The 15,350-nt window shown below is 32.8% G+C and overlaps 1 protein-coding gene across 1 annotated transcript in view; it reads left to right on the forward strand.

The window, feature by feature from the left end:
- LOC123660334 (cyclic nucleotide-gated cation channel alpha-3) overlaps nucleotides 1-15,350 on the forward strand; it is a 53,945-nt gene that overhangs the window by 23,287 nt on the left and 15,308 nt on the right. Inside the window, exon 5 of the mRNA XM_045595438.1 lies at nucleotides 11,627-11,770. Coding sequence (XP_045451394.1) covers nucleotides 11,627-11,770 — 144 coding nt within the window. The remainder of the gene's footprint in view (nucleotides 1-11,626; nucleotides 11,771-15,350) is intronic.

Genomic DNA, 15,350 nt, shown 5'->3' on the forward strand with positions numbered 1-15,350 from the left:
CTCAACCGATTGTTCGATTCTCAGACCTACCCTATATGCACACAAAATTTCATGAGAATCGGTCAAGCCGCTTCGGAGGAGTTTAACTACAAACACCGCGACACGTGAATTTTATATATTAGATTATAAAGCTGAACAGTTTGTTTATTTGTTTGTATCAATGCGCTAATCTCAGGAACTACTGCTTCGAAATGAAAAATTGTTTTTGTTTTTATTCATTCATCTTTATTTCATTTACCAAGGAAGGCTATAGGTTATTCTTTCCTCTTTACGTGTGTGAAGGCGAGGCACAACTAGTTGTATTTAAAATCCAACCTTTAATTTGTTTATCATAAAACAATTACATTATGATTTTTATTTAAAAAAATGTGATATTTTATAATAATTTGTTTGTAATTTTAATTATTATACACAATTTATTAATTACAATTTCAAAGCAAATGCATAGAGTATATTATATCCATTTTATAAAATTTAATTATACTGTTTCGTTATAATAATAGGTATACGAATTTTTATATTGTGTAACATTCCATGTAATGTAAACACGGTAAACTTTAAACATTTGTTTTAAACTATTTGAATATAAAGGCCAACCGCCGAAATGTTCGTTACGAAATAAGATACCATAATAACGTCCACTCCTATAAAGTGGAGTTCATAATAACTTCAATAATATGCGGGATCCCTCCACGCAAAGTTTGCAAATGTTAGATTATGGTATTGGGTATTATGAGTTTATGTATTTGTGGTGGATCTTTGTAATATTGCGGACCAAATATAGACAAACAACTATACATTGTAATTGAATTTGAAGGATGAAATAATCAATTTTGTTTATGGATATATAAATGTTAAAAAGTGACTTGTTTGTGACTGTTTTGTGAAAGGGAATTTGTTTGGAGGGAATATAAGTTATAAAAGGCAATGATTACTATTGCACAACTACCTATAATTTGTAAATTATGTGATTGCAACCCTTATCGATGTAAAAGACTTTATATCCAATTTCAATCAATACATGGATTTTCGTTACGTTTTCAACATCTGCGTAAGTACTTCATAGTCTGGTTGTATAAAAAACGAATAATGTAATAATAATAAATTTATAATGTCTACTAACACCAAACCTAATGAAAACGAGATAAATAACAAAATTAATTGTGTTTTTGGAGTAAAAATAATCCAACATCCAATAGTAATTTAAATTTTAACAACATCTTAACAAAAATTTAACGAGTTGAGAGGAATCGTCTTTGTTATACCTTTTATCATCGTTTTTTATTCCAAATTAATGGCAATGTAAACATTCAGCGAAGCCGAAAATTGTTTTGCACAGTAATGTTTATTCATGACTTTTTTTGCTTCATTGCCGTAAATATTTTCTTTTTATTATTCAAACTAAAGACTATCAGTTGTTATATTTTTTATTCGCTAAAATACCGTCTGTCAATCCTTAAAGAGATTAAGGAATTGTATTAATAAAATGATAATACTCATAAGCTTCGTATAATGTGACATATATTCAAAGCACCAAAAACAGATGGCGCTTAAATTAATTTAAATATTTATTGTTTACTAGTTGTGCCCACGACTTCGTCCGTGTGGAATAGTGACTTTGGGCAGCATTTTTGGATTTATCTTTTGCTTTATTTTGGATTATAAACACCGTCGTTTGGGCATATACGTGTTTTTATTCACAATTTTTCGTTTATGAACCGATTGACATGAAATAAACACTAAATTTTATATGAAGCTTACCACAATATATTAGTGAAAACGGCATCTAAATCGAATAATCCGTTTCTGATATTAGCGTGCACAATTATATCACATTTGCATTTTTATTATATGTATTGATTGATGATTATTCCAAGTTAGTTACTTTTTCAAAAATGCAGCATATCGAAAATACGCGCTACATTTTTAATCATTATTATTTTAAAAGGTACAATAAATTAAAAACAAACTTTAGGTTGGTTACGTTTTTGTTGGATTTGAGACGCTTTAGATGATTTTCAATATAAGATATTTAAATTTTGTAACAGTTAACAATTAAATAGCTTAACTGGCTTAAAATAAGAGAACGCCGCAACTTACATCTTCTATCTTTTCTCTACTCTACGATATTTTTAAACGACGTGTTAAAAAACATTTTATATCTACATATCGTTAATAACATTTATTTGTATGATATTTATATACTATTGTTAATAAATAATTATTGTTAATGTATATTTTATGTATCTAATTATTTTTTATGCATATTATTATGTAAATATATGTATGTCTCAATGTAATTATGTATGTGTATGTTGTATGTGTGTATATATGTGTTTTATATATTATATACTAAAATATTTATTTATTTATATATTTACTTATTTATATACATGTTTTTTCTTCTTTTTTAATAATTAGGTAAGTCTATCATATCGTAGTTTTTGTCTATTTATAATTGATTTATACTCCTCAATTTGTGCACATCTTAACCGCTGCTACTGTATCGTGTCCAGTACCCAAAGGTTATCTGGAAGAAATCGCTATTTAACGATAAGATCGCCTTTGACATGACGTCTTGTATTGTATCTTTCTTCATATGTGTCTGTATTTCGGTGTACATTAAGAATAAATAAATAAATTCTACAAACTTACATATTAATCATCATAATTATGTTAGAGTTACATTTGTATATGCTACCAGTGGGTAGTACAAGGCACGTTCTATGTGTTCAGTGTTGTGTTCCTCTTGGTGAGTAAGGTGACCAAAGCTCCTGGGGGGAACTGGGGATGGGGTCGGCAACGCGCTTGCGATGCTTCTGATATTGCAGATGTCTATAAGCTACGGTAATCACTTATCATCAGGTGAGCCGTACGCTTGTTTGCCGATCTAGTTACATTGAAAAAAAAATGACTGCCTGTTCTTAAAAGAGAATATGTTGAATTGTTTTTATGTGTTTGATATGTTACTAAAGAATTTTATTTCCGCAAAACATAAACAGTAAACACACGTGATGGTTTCATACACAATATCTACTATGTTTTTTTTAAAGTGATGCAAACTTTGTTGTCTGTTTGTAGCACTATTAACTAAAATAAGACCAAACTTGTAGTAGTGAAATGTTCTCTCATAAATTCAAAATGTTCATTTTATTTGTATGTGCAAAATACTGAAATTGTGCATATGTTTTATATAGCGTACAAGTATAGTGCTATTAATTTTTTTTCCAAATTATTGCCTCGCCTAAGTATCTACAGGAATAACGGTACTGCTAACCGTGTTGAGTATGTTATTAAATGTATTTATCTATTTTATTAAAAAATAATTGTAAATTACTCTACAGGAAGACTTACAGATACAATTGTATACTTATACGATTTTTTTTTTATTTTTATTATATTTCAAAAAAAAGAAACGAGTGTGCTTTAGACCACACGACTGAAGTAAAACTTACAAAACGTAACTCTCTCTCTTTCTATCTTCCTCTCAACTTCCATTTGCCTCTCCCGATCACACTTTTCGTAATGCTCTCGTCACGCATTCGCCAGCTTACTCTTCAAGTCAAGCGTGCATAAACAAGTTTTACTTCGAAAATAAATAACATAAGAATAATAGAATAGTTTTTGATATGATATTCGAAAATGTTTAGAATTCCTAATGTGGGGTAACACAAAAATAAAATCGTACATATTAAATAACATAACATAAATGTTATTGACAGTATTTGTCGAGGCAGTAAGCAGTTTTAGCCAATAAACGAGTTTGACATTTCTAAGTCCACACCTTCCCAATCTGTACTACGGTGTCCTGGAAACCGGGTCCTAATACAATACAATACAAATACTCTTTATTGTACACTAACAGAGAAAAAAATTTACATAAAAAGGAAAATATAAACATGTAAAAAATGTCCTAAGTGGGTGTACTAATTAACTCTCAGTACTGTTCTTAATTTTTTATAAACTGTACCTCTTACATATAGGCCTTTGGTAGCCTGCCAATGAGTCGTACAAAGGCAATTTATACAAATCAATACAGTACAAGGTGCCTGAAACTTTTAATAATTATCGTAATATTAAGCCAAACTCTCCTGTTTTTGAAGGTACAAGCGAAACCTCATTTCGTGAATAATATTTTAAAAGGACGTTCGCCCTCTTAACTCCGTTATTTTTTTCGATTTTCAATAGCTGTCAAATATTTAACGAGAAAAACAATTTTGCCTAAAGTCAGTTACCTCATTCGCATAAAATAATGTTGGCGTGAACTACGTGTAAACAGGAAATTACTTTTTATGGTTATATAGAATTGATTCCGCAAACCTTTCACGATAAATAATATCATATAATAACGATATATGTACGTACTTATAAACATATTTTGTAAAATATGGTATTACAAGTAAATTAATTGATTTTTAATGAATTCAGATTTGATTTTTACATTTTTACAAGATATTCCACGGCTTACCTACGTGACCGCTACATCCGCAAGCGAACCGCCTTGCGGTAGAACGCTGACCCGTGAGTTGAATACAGTTACCAATAAGTCTTTTAAGTAATATTTTAAATTTAATAAAAAAAAAAAAAAAAAAAAAACGTAAATAGAAATTCTCGCACTAGTTTTGTTAAAGTTTATCAATCACAAACTAATAAATATCGATGAACATCATTATAACGATACTAAATGAAGATTGTGAAGACGACGTTTTAAAAAAAATGTCCATTAATATGACAAAGGAGATGGGGCACACTTTTGGGATAAAATGTAATAAGTAGAAATATGGTTTAAAAAATTGGACATATTTTTTTATTTTAACATATAAGATATGAGCTCAATTCAGAATCTGGAAGCGAAGAAAAACGAAAAAAGATAGTTTTCGTCAAAATAATTGAGTATCGATTTAACTATAATCGATTACAGAATTCAAAAAGAAAAAGTTTGCACTAATTAACTAATTCAAAGTATTTAGATACACGGTTGAAGTTGTTAACAATAAAGCGCATTTAAATAAAGTTACATTAATAGTCAAAATATCAATTCATATCTGAGAAACCAAAATGATTATCGATTTCGTATCGATTTAAAATAAATCATATTTTTTAATGACAGCTTGGACATCTGACTTTTTTTAATGTAAATGATATATCCACAGGGCTATAATGCCCGTGCTTTTGTTATTCCATATGTTTTTATTTTATTTTAATTATGCATCGGCACTTCACTGCAACTTTAGAAAACTTATGAACTAGCCTTAGAATTTCTAATAATTGTGTTTGCAGGCAAACGAAGAAAAACTGACTTCAATTATATCGACAAGTAATACCACGTAGGTAGACAAAAAAAATGTCAAGTAAATACGCATTATCAAAGATTACTCCAAAAGTTGTAATTAGATCTCGATAAAATTTAAATATGACCACATGATAAACATCGGCTTTCGATTAAATTAAAAATCATCAAAATCGGTACATCCAGTAAAAAGTTATGCGGATTTTCAAGAGTTTCCCTCGATTTCTTTCGGATCCCATCATCAGAACCTGGTTTCCTTATCACGGTACCAAACTAGGGATATCTCCTTTCCAAAAAAAAAAAATATTCGAAATCGGTCCATAAACGACGGAGTTATCCTCGAACATACATAAAAAAAACATATATAGGGTCGAATTGAGTAACCTCCTCCTTTTTGAAGTCGGTTAAAAATCGACGCGAGTCCACCGACCAAGACTATTCTACATATTTTTTTTATAGTTATTATTTTTATTATATTTACACTTATTTGCTAACTAAAATATATGTACACTTATTTTCTAGCTACAACATATGTACACTTATTTGCTACTTACAATGTACACTTAACTGATGTTATTGTTATTAGGCACTTTTTTGTGTACTTGAAAATTTTTTTTATCCATTTTTCTCCCTTTTTTTAAATTAATGTTTTACTAATCCCATCTTATTAAGTACATATATAAAGCCTTATCATTACAATTACATTATTATATACCTATGCTATTACATTTATTGTTTATTGTTTATATTACATACTCTACACAGATAGACATCTGACTGACATTGATACTAGCCGTTCATTTTCTGCACTGGCCACCGTGCCATCTCCTCCTATATCCCGTCACTCATTTCGTGTTTACTGTTTTTTCTGATACGTTCTGAGTTCATTCCTGATATTTATTTATGGTTTCAAGTGATTGATATTTGTAATGAGTTTTCAAACATTCATCACTAAATATAATTAACATTAGTGCTGCAAGAACTTAGTGATCGGGTTATTTTAGACATTGTAACATAACCTCACTTTTACAAAACATCTAATAATTCCGCTCTCAGATGGCCAAAATATAGATAATTTTTACCAAGGGATAAATAAGCCTAAATACATTAATTGATACCATTTTCATTTCATTACATTTTAGTCCAAGAACGTATGGAATCGTTTCCATCTCTGAAGTTCTAAAATGATTTTGAAGATGTAGGTTATTTGTTAATCATATCTAATCAAATCGTTAATTACTATATAATATAAGGAAAATAAATATATTTAATGATAATATACATGGGTTATTATGATGAGGTAAGTACATTAGTTATATGACATACAGATAAGTAAAAAATATAAATAAAAAAATATTGATTAAAAGACAGCTTATACGAAAGTCGTTAAAATCAAACTCCAGATGATTTTTTTTGGTAACAATCCTACGATTCATGGAAAAGAATTAAAGAAACATAATACAGGATAATAACATTTTAATAGATAGGTATATATGTAATTAAAACACATTTTATCTAGACGGCTTTTCTTTCAATAATTATGCATGAAGTAAAAAATTTCTTTTCATACTCGTATATTAAAGCAAAATAATTCATACTAGCTGTGCTCGCGACTTCGTTCGCGTGGAATAGTGACTTTACATGTTCAAAATAATTTTTTAAATTGGTAATTTTTTTTATTTGTCAACCGATTGACATGAAACAAACACTAAATGTTAAACTAAGCTCGCCACTATTTTAGTAAAAACCAAATCCCACCAAAAACATTTTCATGTAAAATGTTGCCAAGACGAGATCATATGGCTCGCACTGTCAAAAAGCTATCAGATCTCACGTAGAGCCAAGCTTCTAACTCTACACGCCCTAACTCTACAAGCCCTAACTTCACAAACTCTACACCTTAGTCAAAATATGTGGCTTGGCCGTTCGGCATCTCGTCTTGGCAACATTTTACATGAAAATGTTTTTGGTGGGATTTCACTTCTTTTTGTAAGTTGCTTATGACAATATTATAGCTGCATTTTACCTGCGACACATTATTAATAACAAGGAGTCCCTATATCAATTTTCAGACCTCTAGCATCAAAATTTGCGGAAGTCTCATACAAATTTCCATCCCCTTGTTTAAGGGGTTGGGGGGTAAAAGTTCCAAGTTTTAGAATTTTTTTTATTGTTTGTGTACTAATACTAGCTTACATACCAAATTTCAGCTTTCTGGGGCTTCAGGAAGTACTCTAAGAATTTTGATGATCATCAGTGAGTGACATAATTGTGTTTGCCCACAAACGAAAAAAAAACCGACTTCAATTACATCGACAAGTAATACAACGTAGATCGACGATAAAATAGTCAAACAACAACGCGTTATCAAAGATTACTCAAAAAGTACTTATTAGATCTCGATAAAATTTATATGTGACCACAAGATAAACATCAGCTTTCGATTAAATCAAAAATTATCAAAATCGGTACACCCAGTAAAAAGTTATTACGGATTTTCGATAGTTTCCCTCGATTTCTCTAGGATCCCATCATCAGATCCTGGTTTCCTTATCACGGTACCAAACTAGGGATATCCCCTTTCCAACAAAAAAAGAATTATCAAAATCGGTACATCCAGTAGAAAGTTATGCGGTATAATACAACGTAGGTCGACGAAAAAAGCGTCAAGTAAAAACGCATTATTAGATATAACTCGAAAAGTAGTTGTTAGATCTCAAATAAATTTAAATGGGACCAATTGGCACACACCACCTTTCGATTAAAACAAAATTTGTCGAAATCGGTCCACACGGTCAAAAGTTCTGATGTAACATACATAAAAAAAAAAAAAAAAAAAAAAAAAAAAAAAAAAAAAAAAAAAAAAATACAGTCGAATTGAGAACCTCCTCCTTTTTTGGAAGTCGGTTAAAAATCGGGGTTTTTTAGATATCAATAAAATCTAAATTATAAGAGCTATGCAATTGAAACTTTATATGTTTAATGAGTCTAATATTGAGATCATATTCTGAGAATTTTGTTTATCTGGTATAATCGAAACCCAAGTTATGAGGGTTCAAAAAAAAAAAAAAAAAACGACGAAGCGCTTCGAGAAAAGATAGGTAGTGCTTTTTGTTTTTTTTTTGGCTCGTTTTGGCGGGGGCACTACCGTGCCCCCAGTTCTACATCGGATAAGCCGTCTCTGAGATTAGCGTGTACAAACGCACAGACAAAGAGGCAAACAGATAAAAATTCTGTCAATCATTTTTTTGGGTGCTATTTGTGTTGATATAGATCCCAATAATAGTTTTTCTCATACGAGTATATCTTAAATGTACAGACAGCGACCCGTTATAATTTTATTATATGTATTGATATCAATACACGACTTTTAAATATTGCATTGCAACAGACAAACTTTTTCGTGACATTGACATTTTTGAACAGACCCTTTGTAAGCTTTTTTTTTTTAAATTCGTTTATACAAATAAATGAAAGACAATTTCGTTAAAATTACAATTAAGTAACATTATTTATACAAAAAAATAAACATAACGTAAACACTGACGTAGAAATTATTCAGCATGTCAGGCAAATGTGTACTGCAAATGGGGCACACCCTAAAGTAATGACCAAAATGCGGTGTTCGCGGTATGGACGGTCTGCGTTCCAATGGTACAACCATTAAATCGTTCCAGCGTGTTTTTATAATTACATCGACGTGTTATTTCGAAACCCCATTTGATATCTCTTATTAGACGACAAAATGTGATGAATTTAATCAAATTCACAAAAAAATATGTCCCTTAAAAAAACTTAAATTTCAAATAGCATTATTATGTTTTTTAAAAAGTATTTTGCGCTTTCTGTGCTAATCTAACTTTTTAAGAAACCTCAATAAAAAATGTAAAAAAGAAACAAAAAGGCTAAGCATTTTATTTATACCTACATTTTGATTACCTCTTTCATTTCATAGCATTGACGTAAAACAAATGACTTTGCTAACTAACCACTTGTATTTACTTTTATAGATTAAAATACATACCAAACATTACTTGCTAGTATTGAACCAGCTCTAAATTGAGAAGTAGGTAGTACTAATTAAAGTACTGGTTTGTGACTGTTGCGCTGGCGGTTGCGGGTTCGATCCCCGCACATGACAAACATTTGTATTGGCCATACAAACGTTTGCCGTAGTCTGGGTGTTTTTGTAGTCCTCGTGGGTCTCCCCACCGTGCCTCGGAGAGCACGTTAAGCCGTCCATCCCGTTTGTTATCATGTACACCTGATAGCGATCGTTACTTATAGTAGGAAATATTTGCACCAACCAGCATTGAAACAGCGTGGTGGATTAAGCTCTAATCCTTCTCCTACATGGGAAAAGAGGCTTATGCACAATTCAGCCTCTCACAGTCCACTGCTAGACATAGGCCTCTACAAGTTTACGCCAAAAATGGCGTGAACTCAAATATTTTGCCCATAGTCACGACTGGGTTGGTGACCACAGAGCTGGCTTTGTCGCACCGAAAATGATGCTAACCGTCTTCGGCTTGCATATTTCAAAGCCAGCAGTTAGTTATCTCACCATTGGTCGGCTTTTTAAGTTCCAAGGTGGTAGTGGAACTGTGTTATCCCTTAGTCGCCTCTAACGATACCCACGAGAAGAGAGGGGGAGGCTATATTCTTTACTGATGATATTACAGACTGAAGTAAAACCCATGGGCTCTTAAAATGTCCATACCTTTTTTTAAATATCATGCATTATAATACCATAGCCAATTTATTATTTAGACAACAAATCGACAGTTCTGTGACTGCTCAGTAAAGCTAGAACGTGGTCCGACGCTGTGGGATTTTATTTTTGTGTATATATGTCTCAGCGGGGTGAAATCACTTGCCCTTTATTGGCCCTGATTCGAGGAGTCCTCGGCTGAACTGGTTTTCTTGAATGGTCAAACCTTATGAATTTCTTCATAGAAAGTCAAGGCGAGTTAGACGTCGTCTTTATCGGAGAGACAAATCTATGGATATAATTTTGCAATGCTACCAAACGGGTATATGGAACTTGCTTATTAGTATTGGTCACGGAAGTCGTGAGGTCTGATGAGCGCCGTTTTTTAAGTTGTAGGCGCTCGGATTCGCTCAGTGGAGGCTCGCTGAGAATCGGCCTAACAACTGGGGACGATGTTTATAACCTCTGCTTTTAGAAACGTATATAGAAATAAAATATTCGTATACTAGAAACTAGAAAGGAAAAAATAACTCTACTATAATCAATAGTAGACTGATAATAATTTGTTTTTCTTAGGTATATAATCTTCAACTAAAGTAACTACAATAAATAAATTTTGAATATACATCCAAACATCCAAATATACCTTACAAATTAGTACATTTTGCTATACCTCGTGCAGGATTCGAGGATGTAACAATCAACATAAATTAAAAATGACAACGAAAATAATGAGTATGCTTTAAACCACACGACTGAAGTTAAACTTCTTTGGCAATATTATTAGATAAACGAAACGTAACTGGCTATGAGAGAAAGAGAGAAAGAAAACGTGTGCTCTCATCTCTCTTTTACTCCGTTCGCTTCACCCGATCACGTTTTTCGTAACGTCCTCATCACGCATTCACCAGCTTACTTTCCAAGTCAAGCGTGCCTAAAGAAGTTTTACTTCAAAAATAATGAAAACCAATTAAATTTACTAATAATAATTAGGTACAACTAATCTATTTTAGAAAATTATTCTTATAAGGATTAAGAAAGCTGAAATTATATAAGTCTGTTTACATTAATGATGGGTTTCGGTATGATCTTAATGGCAATCTTTATCAATAATACTAAGAGTTAAGCATTTTAACAACTTCGATTTATTTCATTGACGTACGCATTCGTGATGTCACTTCATTGATAGTTGAAAATAGTGGCTTGCGTATGTCACGATGCAATTGTCATGCATAGTAACATTTTTTCGACCAACAATAGACCACGTAAACGCTATTTGTATGCTGAAACCGCGTGTTATTGCGAGTTAAATAGTTATGCTTATAGCGATGCGGTAAAACGGAAAACACTTAGCCGACAGGCGTGCTGATGTTTTGGTCACGACTTTTTGATGTATAAAATTCTGTTTGTTTACAAAATCACTTGATTGTTTTTTTCCTAGAATATCTGCATTTATAAAAACTAAACGTATGGTTTTGAAATTTCATATAAAAAGAATATGAAGAGATTGTCCTTGACAAAGTTGATACATTGTTCTCATTGGATTCATTGTTATCTTTAGTATATTGAACTTCATTGTTATTAATAGTTTTATTTAAATGAGGATAATTTAACAAAATTCACAGGTGATCTGCCACGACCGCGAAGTAAAGGGGAATATGTCTTCGTGATTGCGCAGCTTCTGTTTGGTTTGCTACTATTTGCAACAGTGTTGGGCCACGTTGCAAACATCGTCACCTCCGTCAGTACGGCTCGGAAGGAGTTCCAAGGTATGTCAAAAATGTAACTATTACGTTTATTAAAGTATACTGTAGATAAGAAAATATTTGTAAAAAGTTATTAAATCTGGCATACGAGTATATCTATTTAAATCCCAAGTGCAAGATTTTCGGCATTGACATGAAATGATTTGGGGTAGTTGGAAACATTTCCTTATGTTGCAACATAACTATTTCGCTACAGTATCCATAACCGAAAGAAAGGTAAAGTATTATAACTAAAATAAATATAAAATAAACGAGTAGCGCGGGCATGCGACATTTAAATGACAGGTAGAAATAAAACCAGATTCTAATACGAGCAACGTTTTATGACGGCTGTAAACGACCTTTATTTTGGGCACAATAATTCACCGTACGGTGTGGTTCAACGCGTTCAATTATGAGCATGATTGAATGTTAACATTCTTAGCTGAGGAAAATCGTTTTGAACAATTTATGTTACTCGTTAATGATTGTGCTGTTTCATCACTCTCCGATAGCGGATATTGCAATAAATTCTTTATTAAAGTCAACATATGCTTCAACACTGAGGTTTTTGTTCTGCACGTAATATTCAAAACTTTTTTAAAGTAATTAGCTTTGTAATATTTTAAGCTACTGACTATTTTAAGTGGGTGTGCAAATGATAAACTTAATAACGTTAATACGAGGGACTCGAAATTGAATAGCGGATGGTGGCATTAACACGCTAAGCAGGTAAGACGTGGTGACACGTGCCCGCTACGTGAACGTAGCGCGTTTCACGGCTATCACGTTATACGTCACTATGAAATTGCAATTTTATTATACATATTGGGCCTTAACTTCATTGTTTATTCAATTTTATGCGTTTATTTTTCTTAAACAAAAAGATATATAAAAAAAAAATTATCGAGTCGATGACTCGCGTTAACCCTTTCACGCACATAAGGTTTAGAGAAATGAAACAAAAATGTTTACTAATCATAACGACTTATTAGGAGCTAATTAAACATAAAATAATGAAAAAAATAATAGTTTATTATTTTTCATCTGTTTTTCAGGCTGGGACATATGTGTCCCAGTGTGCGTCAACGGTTGCAAAATGTACCAATTTCACGCACGGTTTTCATATCGTTATTTCGCAAAAAAAACACTAATACAGTATAAATTAATGTTTTTATTATATCAACTGAAAATTATAATCTTAAACAAAAAAAGGTTTAGTGGTATTCTGCAAAACAATTTCTTTCAGAAGTTGAACACTAATTGTTTGTTGGATTCTCAACATGAAATTTGGCGCATTGGACGCATCTCTTCCTTATATTTGCATTCACCATAAAGTGAGAAGGCGTTTCTCGTTTGGAGTATGACTTATCCGCTTATTTGTGGTTACTGAAGATGGAAAACTTCTCTGACGAGACGAAAAATCAGCAATTAGGGAACATGGCATTACGTTTGCAATATAAGGAACTCCTACATCAGGCTCTGTGGACCAATAAGAGCGAAAAGAAGGTAAAATATGATATCCCATTCCGTAGTTCATAAAGATAGCCGAGATAAGCCTTGGCCTCAGCACTAGAGAGAGTAAAAGACCTTCCATTTTGCAACGCGTATTGTTCCGATTCAGGTACAATAATGTCGTCAATTAATTGATCGAAATTTGTAACTGCATTGAAAATATTTAAAGGAGAGAAATTTGAACTAGTAAGACTGTCTAAAATATTAACTTCACCATATTTGTAGCGTTCTTGATCATGAAATTGATGCGGTATATAGGTGTTTTTTCTCCAGTTGAAGGAGGGTACAGCTTCTGTGCTTGTTTGTGGAATTTCTTGTTGCAATCGCTTCTCTTCATTCTGTATGTTTTCGCTAACACTCGGAGGAATGCTAGGTTCAATCTCAACGCTGGAAAGACCTTCATCAATGTCTTGCGCCAGAAATTGTTGATCTTCTTCGTCCAAAAAAAGTCCATCCTCGTCGTCATTATTATCAGCTACTAAATATTCCAAAATCTCACTTTCCGTTAACGCAAACTCCCTAGTACTTCTCGTAGACATGTTTTCGAACTTCTGAATCAAAATTTGCATTGACTTACAAGAATTATGACTTAAATATAGTAAATTTAGAGGGTGGTCAAACATATGACAAAAGGCTCCGTTGACGCACACTGGGACACCCGTGTCCCTTTTCGATTTTTCGTAAAAAAACCATATTTAGGAATGAAAACATTAGAAAAACTGATGAAACTTGCAAAATACTAACCAAAGAATAGAATTATTAAAAACAAAGCATCATAAAACTGAAGAAATATTACAAAAATTAAAATCTAAAACATAACTTCAGCCGACGAGAAACTCACAACTTCGCGCCTATTTATTTCTTTTCTAATCCATCTTGCTCAGTGCTATCAGCTAAAATATCGTTAAACGTACTTTCAAATTTATAAATACACACTTTTAAATTTATATAAACTAATACGTATCGCAGGAAACTGAAAAAACTTACGGGGACAAATGTGTCCCATATGCGTTAAAGGGTTAAAGAAATACATTCCACTTGACACGTGTTCTCGACTTTCGATTGCAACATAAATAGACTTCAAAGCAAAAACTGAATGAGAATATAGCGTGTAAGTTTCACGATCAATGTGAGGCAAGGATAGGATGAGCATTTTATACACAGAAAGCGGCAAAGTGTCAACAACTTTAATTAGCACTGCAGCTCGGTTGAAAAGACAATGGCGCCGCGACGACAGAGAGCAGGCTGAATCCGTGACCTTCCTTGGTGGCGCTGCAGCGAAATAGGTCAGCGGCTTGAATGCTATAAATAGCTCGGCGAAAGTCGGGCGCCGCGCCCCATCCCAGAGGGAGCGGAGCGTCCCGCGCGCCTGCCATCGATCCGCTCGGCGTTCCATCCGCCCGAAGCCCGAAGGTTCAGTCCGTGCGTCCGCCTCGCCTCCCGAGTCTAGCTATTCGACAATAAAGGAACAATTCACATAGAAGGGATCGCAGATTTTCGGCGAGTATTTTTGACTGCTCGAGTGCAAAAAGACACATGTGGATCCGTTGCTTGACAAATTTAATATTATAAATTTCACTCCATTGAAATTTCGTTCGGGAATACTTACTATATTACATTTTTGTAGCGGCAAATGTTAAAGTATAAAAATACATAGTTATATTTTAAATAAGTCAAAATTTACTCTTCTTTTCGAAACGGTATATGGGGGTTGTCCCTAATGGATCAACTGCCGCTCTACGTTTCGCTTCATGCTCGGCTCGCCGGCCGGTGCGACCACCTCGTGCCTCATCGCCATAACAAAAAACGTCAACAATGTCACCGAAATCGTATCGTGAAACGTTATTCGCGCGGACAGAAGTGATGTGAGGTATTTCGATAAATGAAATCTTGCACTCGAAAGGACTATTTGATTTTATGGGCATTGGCTATGGAATTTCGATATTCGATATTCTGCTTTTTGATATTAATATTTTAATACATTATGCTAAAAGTCAATTTTCGGTGACGGTGGAAATTAAAGTGTTATAACAAAATAGCGTACTGTAAATAAAGTTACTAAATTTAAAATCAATTATTGGTATGCGAA

Source organism: Melitaea cinxia, chromosome 2 (genome assembly GCF_905220565.1).
Source record: "Melitaea cinxia chromosome 2, ilMelCinx1.1, whole genome shotgun sequence".
Classification (NCBI taxonomy): domain Eukaryota; kingdom Metazoa; phylum Arthropoda; class Insecta; order Lepidoptera; family Nymphalidae; genus Melitaea; species Melitaea cinxia.